Genomic DNA, 13507 nt, shown 5'->3' on the forward strand with positions numbered 1-13507 from the left:
ATGAAATTTGTGCACATTAAAAGGGAATTAATTAGAGGAAATATTTTAATATTGCTATTTGCCCTTTCTCTATAATAGAAGTGTCAGAGATGAAAGAAAATTAGTAAAATGTATATGAAAATCTTCCTCCTGTCAGAGTCTGGGGCACGCTGCAGGACCCAGAGTCAAGTCCCCACCCATCTGTGCACACCTCAAAATTGCGTGAGACCCAGATGCAACCGGCCCCACCCCCATCAAGCCTGCAGGGCGGGGGGTGGGGGGGCACAGCCTCAGGTACCCTGGCCCTGACACTGGGGCGGGGGGTGCAGCCTCAGGTTCCCCAGCCCGGCCTCAGGTCCCCTGGCCCAGCGCCAGGGTAGGGGGCATGCCTCAGGTCCCCTGGCCCCGGTGCGAGGGCGCGAGGACCATTTACATATTAGCTCTTTATTATATAGGATTGCCCTTTACATATCTGAAGATTGTGGTGAAAGAACATAAAAATGCATTAACTTGGCTTCCTCGTAAAATGATTGCTCCATATAAAAATTTAACATATTTATACCATAATTAAAAATGTAGTAATTGAACTAATTTCAAAAGTGTAATATGTTGATGCAAATGAAGCTGCACGTTAACTGAATTTTAAGGAACAGATACTTGCTTAGCTTTTACCATTTTACAAGAAATTGGCCAAACTTTGAGACCATAAGAAATTGACACAATATATCAAAGCAAGCAAACTTATGCCCCAAATTCCTCCAGGTGTACCAGCCTCTCTGCATCAAGGAGACAAACACCCTCATTTTTAGAAAGGAAACGGAGGGGAAAAGCTTCTCTTTGCAAATGCAATGACTTCAGTTTTTGCCCCCAGGAATTTCTTTTGGAAATAAAAACTTCATTCAACTGTATTCATAAATCAAATGGGTCGCCTCTTTCCCACTGGAATCATTTTGAGTGTGCTATTCATTCAAATGCAGGCTACAGTTAAGTGAGGGCAAGGTGAGATTAGGACAGGATGTAATCAGTGGACGAGTAGGTAAGAGCTGTGGTACATTTACACAATAAAAATCCTACCCTTTGTCACACGGATGGACCTAGAGATTATGCTAAGGGAAATAAGCCAGTCAGAGGAAGGCAAATACCATGTGATCTCACTCATATGTGGCATCTGGTGAACAAAATAAACTGACAATATAGAACCATAGGCATGGATACATGGAACAGACTGACAGATGTCAGAGGGCAGGGAGGGGAGGGACACTGGATAAAGGAAGGTGAGGTAGGATTCGCTAAAAAACATATATGCGCCGAACCGGTTTGGCTCAGTGGATAGAGCGTCGGCCTGCTGACTCAAGGGTCCCAGATTCGATTCCGGTCAAGGGCATGTACCCTGGTTGCGGGCACATCCCCAGTGGGGGGCGTGCAGGAGGCAGCTGATCAATTGATCTCTCTCATCGATGTTTCTAACTCTCTATCCCTCTCCCTTCTTCTCTGTAAAAAATCAATAAAATATATTAAAAAACAAACAACAAAAAAAATATATGCATAGTCTATGGACACACACAATAATGGGAGGACCAAGAGCAGGGCTGGGTGGAGGTGGGCAAAGAGGAGGAAAATGCAGGACATCTGCAATAGTGTCAACAATAAAAAATTTAAATAAATAAAAAAAGAGAATGTATTGGTTTTAAAAATACCTGGGCAATTCCCTAAACAATGATTTAATACTAACGACGTAAATACTTTTAAAAAGTAAGTGTAGTCCAAGTGCAGTTAAGAGTCAAGGTTAGGTGCACCAAAGAACTCACACAGGACCCTTCGTCTCAGCAGCTGTGTGGTCTCGTTTAGAGAGCTGGATGCCAGACCCTACTCTCAAGCATTCGGATTTCCTTATTACTCCCTTCCCGAGCTCTGAGCATTAGACGGAGTGTCACTTTCTGGGCATCTCCGTAGCCACCGTTCTTTTTCTAGGTTTTGCCCGTCAGGTGAGGATGAAGTCCGACTCCAAAGCTCAGGAGAAAGACCTCCTAAGGAAGTTATGTTCACTGTCTGGCTCCCCCACTGGTCAGAGCCACGCAGCAGCCAATCCCTACCGGCCCCAACTTGAAGGATCCTATTAAAGCCTTGACATCTTTGGGGAAGGCCCAGGGCTTCTCCTTTGTGGAGAGGATGGAAAGAGAAACGTACATTTGATTGACTGTCCCCTCCCTCATCATCCCACCTTCCACAACAGCTTGTTTTCCCCGGACACGTTGCCATAATGCACTCACAACTCTCCTAAGTCCCAAGGTGCTGGTGGGTAAGTCAAACATTCCTGCACCCAAGGACTGGGTGACCGTCCATCACTGTGGTCACTTTCTTTCACCACCTTCTCCTTGAAGGGAACCTGCAACCTGACCCCCCCCCTTTCCTCACTACCCTCTTAGAACCCCAAATGGCATCCAGTCACTGCTCCCCCAGAAATGTGATCCCAAAGGACTGGAAATGCAGACTTCCAGGATTTTAAGTTAAAAGGGCATCCCGTTCAACCCCCATTCAAACGGGGCAGGAAATATTAGTGAATCCCAAACAAAAGCACTTTTTCAGTGCCATCAGGAGGCTGGACTATCCCACAAGAGACATCTTAACCCCCTGCCCCTCCCCTGTTACATGTCTCACAACAAAAACATAAGTGAACAAAGAGGACCAGACTTTATCCAATATAAATTTGTTTTTATTGAAGCAGCAGTCACATGACTTTATATCTAGCCTTTAGATTAGGCCTGACAGTGAGCCAGCCCTAAAAAGAAAAAAGTTTCTTTTTGCACTAAGAGACATTACATGTTTACATACATCATCCAAAATTGGAAATAGACTCAAACACAACATGTGTTGGTTACCAGGGAGGTACAGCCCCACTGTTTGTGTTGATTTATTTTACAGATACTCCCAAAGACCATTACTAATGGGATGGAACTTAAAAAAAAGATACAGCTACACCAAACCATGAGCACAGTAACAGAAGACAGCAGCTTATTCACGTTTTAAAAACTTGTCCCTTTCAGGGATGTTTTCTTTCTTCTCAATGCCACGTCTGCAAAGCTTCCTCTGCGTCAAACCCAAAGGTTTCCGAGGCGGAAGCTGCACCTCTCGGCTACACAATGGAATAAGATCATTTGAAAGAACGGGAGCTAATGTTCGGATCTCGATTTTTATAACGAAGATCCGTGTTTCTCTAATTGGAGGAAAAGAGGTGGTGGTGTGTCTACATATTGCAGTGGCAAAACAGGCCGGGTGAAGAAGAGGGCTGGGTATTGAAATAAAGACCACACACTTGTGAATTTTAATTTCATTTCCAGGCTACCTACTTTTTATTTAATGCAAATTACAGTACCAGTTAACTATTTCCAAACCAAGTCACATAGAACGAAATGTATTTACAAGGGAATGGGGAAAGGGGGAAAAAAAAACATTAAGCATACTTTTCACAAAAAAGTTTATATTTAAAATGAAAAAAAAAAATCAGTCACAGAGGCATTCAAGTAGTAATGTTATACAGATTTTGCTTTTCCTTTATATCAAGACAGATTTGCACAAGTGTTTGCAATAGTTTGTATACAACCCACAGTCCTTTATATATATATATATATATATGTATATAATAAATTTTGTTTTTTAGGTTTGTTTTTAAGATGGAAGTGGTCACGCTAATTGGTATGTGTACAGGCCCAAGTGATCCATCGGCAACACATTTATAAATGCAATTTTACAGGCAAGCACATTTCATACATCTATCTGAATCTGCCTGTAGCAGATATAGTATGAAAAAAAAAAAAACTTAAAAATTAACACAAGGAAGTCTACTTTGTCAAGCTAACCCCTTATGTACTGGTTGTCATTTTGCTTTTATTGCAGAGGTGCAAAACGGAGCAACAAACTTGAATAAAACATCATAACCCTTAGAAAATAATCCAAACCTCAGGGATTACTTTCGAAGCCTCTCAAACATAGACCTTAGTCTGGGACTCTACTCTGCTTCTAGTTGTCTCTCTTATCTTCAGTGGCTCAGGTTTCTATCAGAAAAGACAGATTTTATTGTAAAGCATGCTTAGTTTATTTTTCTATAGACGGGACAAGTGTTTGGCTCTGTGATTAGATGATCACTAAGAACAACAACAGGAATCAGTTACAATTTTTGTTTAAAAGAAAAGAAAAAACCCCAAACTCCTGGGGATCTGGCATTGGCCAAACTTCCTTTGGAAGATTCCAAAGTTAAATCCCTTAAAAAGGAAAGGGAAAAAGAAATAAAATGCCAGTGTCTTTATATCCACAGGGATAGAGAATACAATAGTCCTCTCAGAAACCTTTGCATTGGTGCAGACCAGATGACTGGTTAGGCAGCTTTGTTAAAACACACACCAAAAATATGTATCTAAAAATTAAGAGGACTTTAAAAAATGACAACATGTCACTGGAAAGAAGGTGCAGTCCTCTGCCTTGCTGGAATGAACACATGATGTTTCAAAAATAGGAACCTTTGGTTTGGTAAAGTTTGTTTTCTTCTTCTATTCAAGACATCTCATATGGAGTACTTGGAGGCAAAACAAGTAATTTTGATTTTTTTCTTTCAAAAAAGGCCTTCATGATGGGCACACAGTAAGAATTCAAATGATTTTTTCAAAAAGAAATTAAAATGAGATTTTGCTGTGGAGGTGGCGGGAGGACAGACAGGCGGAGTCCCCTTATTAAGCCACAGTCCTCGCGCACACTCCAGCATTACTGCCTGCCATCTTACCATGGCATTTCAGACCACTGATTAGCAAAACCCGATGCTATGATGGAACTGACTTACAAAAACCAGTTCTCCCCTCTCATTTGTGAGGGAAGGAAATGAGGAGAGTGAGCATGGAATCTGCTGACTGTAAGACCCATGGTTAGGGTTTGGGGAAGAGACGAGCAAAATCTAATTGATACCCTCCAGCTCTAGGGCTCCCTGGCACTACGCCGAGTCCCTGGATGGCCTAAGGATGAAATGAAACCGGTCACTGCTACTGAGGAAGACATATATGTTCAGAACCAAAACAAAGGCAGGGCTTACATGACAGGATATTATAAACATGGTTTCCTCTTTCCACTCCTGAGCATGGTATCACTGAAATTCACCGTGAAGGGGCACAGACACTGTGTTATGAGTGAGCTATTATTTCATAGGAAAAAAAGGGTGGGGACAGGGAGACATGGATATAGAGAGAAACCAATTAAAATTTAAAAAATGAAAAACAACAAATAAACACATGGAAGCGAAGGCACTCCAAACTATATAGATACACTATACATTGCTAGAGTTATTGTTACAATAATACAGGCCGGTACCTACTGTACAGAGTTAAAACTATATGGCTTTAAAAAGCTCGTCTACATTTTGTCTGATTATTAAACAGAATCACTGCCCTGAACAGTAACTTTTTGCTCATTAATAACAGTTCCTGGGTCCACATATTTACATACAAAACAATAAAACTTAAATTTAAAAACATTGAAAGAAAATATAATGTACAAGCTTGAATTTGGTGAGGAGCTTTTATTATTATTATTATTTTATTATTTACAAAAAGATACGCAGAGACCTGGATCTCACTTGTATAAAAGAGCTCTGTGATCCTGCCATGATCCTTGAGAAAGAAAAAAAATCACGCACCTCAGCCCTCAGACACGCACACACAACACGAGAGGAAAGCATCAGACTCTTCTCTTTTCTCACCCCATTTATTGGGGGAAGGTATTTTGTAAAATAAGCACAGGTTTCTATGGACTCTGGCAGATATACCAAATACAGAGTAGTGTCTGTCCAGATGTTTGGCCAGGCAGTGGTCTGAAAGCAGGTCCATTTCTGTCACAGACCTGCTGTTCGGCCTCTTTATAAATCTTTTCTGAAAATGGCCTATCAAAGCCGTTCCTTTAGTATCATGTTGCCAAATACTTTCACTCAGACGTCCTTCCAATCTTAATCAGCTCTTAGAGGCTCATTATGAAAAGTAAAATTCAATACGTTTGATTTGGTTTGACCGAGGATGCTTCCTTCCTCATGAACTCTGATACAACCAGAGGTTTGAGAAACCCCTTCTGCGGCCTACGAGCACAGCTAAACAGTGAGTGAAAACGACGATGGCTCACAGCTGCCTTTCTGGCACTGGTTCACTTCAGCAGGCAGTTGACTCTCCGGGAGTCACACACACTTGGGTAAGTAGTACAGGCTCTGGGGACCAGCATGAGGGCTGTCAAGAGACTCTATTTCCAAATCGCCTGGAGGGCGAGACCCCTAACATGACCTAAGGTGGCAATGAGAAGGGGAAGGTAGGTTACACACAACCTAGGGCCCAACTCTGCAGCCCTAGCTCTCAGTGAACCGTAGAAGGCATGTGGGGAAGGAGCAGGTACGGGGAAAGGCGGCCATCACTCAAGTAATCTTTACATGTAAAGTACAACTGGTTGTGCCTTAAAGATTCATAGGTCAAGTAATGGCCCATAAGCACCAAGGTGACTAAGGTTCATTTTAGAGTATATAAGGCCCACATAGATGTCAACCTTAAACATGTAAAACAAACTCTTTGTAAAAATCTATTTCCTCACTGCAAACATAATCCTTCAATCCTCCTTGCTTTCCAAGGAATATTGCTTTTTCTTCAAAAACAGAGACTGGTTCTTACACCATCCACTGATACAGAAAAGAAAACAAACAAAACTCTTAACTGGGTATAGGGAAATCATTCTTCTTCTCACTCTTCAAGCAGTCAATTTTGATACTGTGGACAAAATGAAAACAAAAACAAAAGGCAGTACTGAATCTATTATACATAACACATATACACACATTTATATAATCCACTTTCCTATAACGTCAGCAGGTACTAGTGACTGTTTATATCATTTGGATGCGTAGTTTTTAATATTCCTATCATCTAGAATCATAATGGCTTGACACATGCATCAATAAATAAAATTTAAAAAGCATGAGGTTAAAAAAAGCTGAAATTAAATACAGATTCTAGATTTGGATTTAAAATTAGAACTATGTGCAGAACGCGGCAATTTCTGCAAGCTCAATCTGTAATTAAAAAATATGAAAATAAACCAGTAGACTGTGACAGTTCACATTATTTAACTATAATGTCCTCTCAAGTGTATCTTTCCAAGGGAAGCAACTTTAGAGAAGAATCTGGAATACTACATTCACAGTGGTGAGATCTGCCCTGGCCAGTCCCTTCCTCCGGGTTTATCGACTTTTGACCTCCACAGACAGAGTGCCGGCTCAACGCTTTGTCAGCCTTCTCCTGGGTCACTAGTTTACAACCGTACTAAGGTTTGCAGAGAACCTTTGGCCAGGCAAACAAAAATCCACAGGAAGCACAGGCATGCTCCTCCCGACAGCCTCTTACACAAGTTCCCCCACCACTAGCACTGATTAAGAGCAAAACAGAACTTTAACAAATCAATTAAGAATCTTCCCCTTACAGCTTCTAACTTTATTGACCTCCCAGGGTTACAAAGGATACACATTTCCTTTTTTTTTTTGTCTGCCACACCTGCCACCAACATGCCAAAGGCAAGTCTTCGAACGCCCCAGGATATGGATTAATTTTACAAGTGACATTTAAGTCCCCATGGAGTTACACCTGCTAAGCTCCCAACCAATTTCAAGCTGTGCACTATACCAAGTCTTACACTTGACTTTAAAAGAAAAAAGTTCAAAAAAACTTGAGCACAGAACAAAGTTTTCTTCTTTTGTGGAAGGGGCATGAAGCAGGAGTCCTGTTTTTAAAGTATCCAACAGCAGACTTCTGATAAGATTGTCGTGGGAGAGAGATCGTGTTCTGGTACTCCGCTTTCCCTCCCCCGAACCCTCCCACCCCTGGCTCTCCCTCAAAGTGAGAATACAATGAAATTGGTATTTATAGATATTTTACAAGGTTAAATAATAACAACAATAATAAAAAAATTGAACACTAAAATGAACAGGTTTTTTTTTCTCTTTTTAATTTTCTTTCCAAACGTGACCAGTGTTGCTGAGTGACACTCAAGTAACTGGTGGTTTTTCCTGTGCAGCTGGCTGCTTGGGACTGTTCAGGTGGAGTTGGAGGCTGATGCAGAAGCAGCGTTATTGGTCTGTCCACGGTCTCCAGCATTAGCATCTGCAAATTGAAAGTCCCAAGAGAGAGCATGAGCGATGCTGTAAGACCTCAAAAAGAAAAGCATGCTGTCTCAACTGCAGACTGAGCTGTGCTGCCTGCTTCCAAGTGTATCTGAAATGTTGTTTTAAATATGGCCAATACTATGAAATCTGGATCTCTTTCTGCTTAGAGCTAAGTCCATGCTGTGGCCTGGTCCTGATGCAGGACGATACTGTCTTTGAATAAGTTACACACTCAGGTAGCCAGAGACCGTGTCTGTCAAAGCTCTTGTTCTAGCCTGGATCAACGGTATAGGATCAGCTGGAGTCTAGTGCATCTGAAAATGCACAGCTGGAAACTTGTTAGAAGTCCTGAACCATGCCATCTGCCTAGGGGGTAAAAAGGGTGTAGACAGTGAAAGTACTGTGGGCCAGCGAGACAGGCAGAAGTGCTGTGTGTAAGTCAAATTCAACTGCTTGCTTTCTAAGTATAGGCCATCTTCGTTATTCACAGACACGGAAGATAGACAACTAGCAAAAAAAAGGAACATCTACCAGAGTACCAATTCACTTAATTCAATAAAGTATCTTGTAGTAACTTAACTATCTTGGCACTAAGCTTACTTACTTTGCCTAATGCTTTGGAAATACGTGTAACATTATAACTAACTTTAACCTGTTCCCTCTTCTAAAAGCCCATTATTATTTCACAATATCCATTAACATTTAAGCGGGCATTTGTGTCCAGATTGGCTCCCCATCTCCGAAGACATACCCTGCTATTTCAGTGACTAGTTTAATTAAGTTGCATCCCTGTCATCTTACACATGACTGGGAATATCCTGCTGGGCAAATTTTCTCCCAAGCACTTCATGGTAAGCCCTGAGCAACAGGAGAGGTGGCTTGATTGGGATGGAAAACTTTCAAGAGCCATCTCCCTAGAAGTCACACCTCCCTTGGCCGTCAAGGCTGATGACACCCAGATGTTTTCTCTCTCTAGAAATTATAGTTCTCCTATATTCTATGATGAATACAGTAAACAAGGTCATGGAAAAAGCAACATTCGGACTTCTGACTTTTCTACTTTGGATTTTTTAATTAGAGTGAGAAACAAAAGACCTAAGGACACACAGGAACTCTTAAAAATTAGCTGTTCACTTTATAAGTTCAGTGGCCACTCTATGAAAATTATACTGCTTTCCTAAATTCTTGATTTTTCCTATCCTCAAAACCATCAGCCCTCTATACATTTAAATCAGACTTTGGGGAAGAAATGCTTCTCCTCCTGTTACCAGGCCTTAGCTGACGGCATGGAGTCATATGAACTCATGGGCATGGCGCATGGACAGGTGCAGGAGAGGGTATATGGCATAGAACCTATTCTCCAAAGGCAGGTAAACAGCCTTTCTTCTAAAAGTCAGTTAGTACCCATGTCTAATACTTCATTCATGACTCCTGGTTTTTTCTGGATATGCCTTGCTTAGCAGGAGTTTTACTCTCAACGATCACACAAATTCTATGCATCAATAATAATCGAACAATTCTTGTCCAGACCACAGGTTCCTGTGAGCCTTTCCCAAGAAAAACACCCATTTTCATAATTTAGGCATAGGCTGCATTAAACAACAGTCCAGAGAAAGCCGAAGGGCCACAGAGCTGTTTCAGAATTAATAATGTTCCTCACAAAGCCAAGCTCACTGTGCATCTCTCGTGCTGTGTATGACACTCAGTTCCTCTGCGGGATCATCATCAGACAACACTTCTATCCCTTGTCAGTTTGTGAACATGACAGGTAAAATTGTCACGTTCTGATCTTTCCCAGGAGTTAAGAGATGCACTAATCACTGGGAATTTATCTGCTTGATCATGACATCCGCACATGTACTAGCACTGCTGGCAGCTCTGGCCAGGGCAGCATCAGCATCAGCCTACACCCATGAAGACTTAACTACATTGCCACCCAGCCCATTATGTTAATTCGCTCTTTGGCAAAATCATAATTAGCTATTAATCGGCAAATGTTCTTTCAGTGGATACTACCTGTGAGCTTAAGACATTCCCCAAACGAGTCCTACCCTCCTCGGATGAAGCCAGAGGCTGCTTACATGAGAATAAAAAGCACAAGCCTTTTAAGTGGGCACACAATCAAAAATGAATTCACCTTCCAAACAATAAAATTTGAAAACACACTCATGTTCCTCAGGTTTGTACTTTAATGATCTCTTATTTTTGCTTAGAATTATTTCCAAATAATCTGATGAGTAAAATTTTAACAGCTAATTATTTTGATTACAAATATCTTTGATACCTAAGTCATAGCACTGTAATCCTATATAATAAAGAGGTAATATGCAAACTCATCCATCATGCCCTCGCACAAGATGGCTGCCCCCATGTAGTCACAAGATGGCTGGCAGGGGAGGACAGTTGGGGGGGGACCAGGCCTGCAGGGGAGGACAGTTTGGGGGGGACCAGGCCTGCAGGGGAGGACAGTTCGGGGGGACCAGGCCTGCAGGGGAGAGCAGTTGAGGGGGACCAGGCTGGAAGTTGAGAGCAGTTAGGCGTCGAGCCTAAACTAGGATCGGGCCTAAACTGTCAGTTGGACATCCCCCGAGGGGTCCCAGATTGGAGATGGTGCAGGCTGGCCTGAGGGACACCCCCCAGTGTACAAATTTTGTGCACCGGGCCTCTAGTCATTAATAAAAAACAAAACAAATAAAAAAGCCCAGCTGGTATTGCTCAGTGGTTGAGCATTGACCTATGCACCAGGAGGTTCCCAGTTGATTCCCAGTCAAGGCACATGCCCGGGATGTGGGCTCCATCCCCAGTAGGGGGTGTGCAGGAGGCAGCTGATCAATGATTCTCTTTATCATTGATGTTTCTATATCTCTCTCTCTCTTTTCCTCTCTGAAATAAATAACAATATATTCAAACACACCTACACCCAAACCCTTTTATCTAATGCAATGTACTACATTTAAAAATCAAATTATACATGTCTTTGCTGAGGAAAAGAATCCTCTCTTCCCCCCCGGAAGACAAAGTACAGGGAGGAGAAAAGCAAAACAAAATAAAAAGTGAAGTCCTACAAACTCAAAGATAGCTCCAATGGACCACTTGGCTTTCTGACTGAACAAAATTACATTTCGTAAATTCTTCTTGGTACATACTTATTTTGTTCCCACTGTCAATTAATAATGCTCATTAATTTAAAATTCTGATAAAACTGTCACTTGATTTGAATATGTATGGTGATTTCTGTAACTTTTCTTCTGAAGCATTTAAACAGTAACTCTTTAAAAGCAGCATTTGCTCTCCTGCATTCCCTTCCCTTCACATTCGCACTGGTAAAGTGACGCCACTCGGCATTAGGGTTTACAGGGTCGGCTAAGATCTTTTCATCCCAAAGCATCCAATCCAACTATGAATCACCAAACACTGAGTGTACAGTTCCTAGTTTTTAGTCTTAAGAAATGCTCTTCTGATATTCACACTGACAATCTCTTAAACCTGGTCCAATTCCACAAATATTTATTGAGTATGAGATCTAGTTGTACAACTTAATAACTGTAATTTTGGAACAAGTTACTTAAACTTCTCTACCTCTCAATTTCCTCACTTGTAAAATGGCGATAATACTACCTATTTACAAAATAAGGTTTACGAAGTGCTTAGCATAGCAGCTGGCATAGCACCTAGTTATTGTTTAATAAATGGACAGGTAGAACAGGCATCTAAAAATGGTTTAGTGTGACTTCAACATCCACCATCACCATCATAATAAATAAGTGGCAGCAGTTAATATCTGAGTGCTTACCAATGTGCCAAACATCGTAATAAGTACACATTGCAGGCATGTCATTTAGCCCACACAGCAATTCCAAGAAATAGGTAAAAATTATTGTCCCCATTTTGCAATGGCAAAATGGAAGCACAAAGAGATTAAGTTATATGCCTACATTGGAGGGCTAACAAGTGGGAGAGCTGAGCACAGTGTAAGAGGATGACGACTTTCATGGGTAGTAGGGAGCAGCAGAAAAGATTTCCTAGCAAAGGGAGAAAAGAACTTAATTTCATTCAGACCTAGCCCTTACATGATCCTCTGTGATTTCTAGAAGCCTACTTTTATTATCTAAAAGGGTTACTACACTAAAACAGATCAGTGAATTTATGTTAAGAATTAAAGGTATAGTTATTTTATTTTCTAATTTTCAAAGTCTGTATGGGGTATACAGAGATACAAGTGTTTTGGAAAGAACTGACAATTCACTGACTTCCTTGCTTCCTAGAAACCAATGCCCATTACCACCCTTCTGATGCTGCTGTAGTACAAACCAACCAACCAACCAACCAACCAACCAACCAACCAAGGATGGCCTTGAGGGGGAACAGAGAGAATATTTAGCTTTGGGAAGGAAAGTATAACATCATTCTTACACATTGTGGTAGCCAGCTTCCAAGATAGCCCTAATAAGTAATGACTCTTGGTGTCTATGCCCTAATGTAGTCTCCTTCCCCAGTGAATAGTATTGGCTTGTCAATCATTTCAGAAATAATGATGTGTGGCTTCCACCCTGTCCCCCTCCTTGGATCACTTGGTCTAGGAGAAGCTAGCTGCAGTCATGTGAGACACTCAAGGAGCACTATGGACAGGTACACCTGGGGAGGGACTGAGGCCTCCTGCATACAGACAGCAGGGACTCACCAACCACATGAATGAGCCATCCTGCAAGGATATCTTCTAGCCCAGTGATGGCGAACCTTTTGAGCTCGGCGTGTCAGCATTTTGAAAAACCCTAACTTAACTCTGGTGCCGTGTCACATATAGAAATTTTTTGATATTTCAACCATAGTAAAACAAAGATTTACATTTTTTATTTTATTTTATATATTTAAATGTCATTTAACAAAGAAAATCAATCAAAAAAATGAGTTCGCGTGTCACCTCTGATACGAGTGTCACAAGTTCGCCATCACTGTTCTAGCCCCAGGCAAGTCTTTAGATCTTTGCAGGCCTGGCTGATATTTTGACTTCAACCTCTAGAGACTCTGAGCTAGAACCATCCAGCTAAGCTGCTTCTGAATTCCTGACCCACAGAAAATATGTGGGGTAATGGTTACTCTTGTTTTAAGCTGCTAAACTTTACTAGAGTATCTTGATATGTAGCAACAGATAACCAACACATCCTATCTAATAAAAGAGAAACATGGTAATTGGCGTACGACCGCTACCCTTCCCATTGGCTAACCAGGGCGATATGCAAATTAACTGCCAGCCAAGATGGTGGCTGGCAGCCAGGCAGCTTAAACTGAACATGAGGCTTGCTTGCTTCAGTGACGGAGGACTGCAACGTTCCCCACCTGCCTTGCCGGCCTCTGAGC

At 41.5% G+C, this 13507-nt stretch overlaps 1 protein-coding gene across 7 annotated transcripts in view; it reads right to left on the minus strand.

Moving 5' to 3' along the window:
* Positions 1-3299: 3299 nt before the first annotated feature.
* Positions 3300-13507, minus strand: part of GSK3B (glycogen synthase kinase 3 beta) — a 175504-nt gene continuing 165296 nt past the window's right edge. For 4 of the 7 annotated variants that reach the window (XM_036348925.1, XM_036348929.1, XM_036348927.1 and 1 more), the window contains one exon: positions 7520-8147. In XM_036348925.1, the coding sequence (XP_036204818.1) occupies positions 8080-8147 (68 nt within the window). In that variant the 3' untranslated portion in view covers positions 7520-8079. Of the gene's footprint in view, positions 8148-13507 lie in introns of all 7 variants that reach the window. The other 3 variants (XM_036348928.1, XM_036348932.1, XM_036348930.1) reach the window with 3 other exon arrangements.

The sequence above is a fragment of the Myotis myotis genome, unplaced genomic scaffold (assembly GCF_014108235.1).
Source record: "Myotis myotis isolate mMyoMyo1 unplaced genomic scaffold, mMyoMyo1.p scaffold_m19_p_2, whole genome shotgun sequence".
In the NCBI taxonomy this organism is placed as follows: domain Eukaryota; kingdom Metazoa; phylum Chordata; class Mammalia; order Chiroptera; family Vespertilionidae; genus Myotis; species Myotis myotis.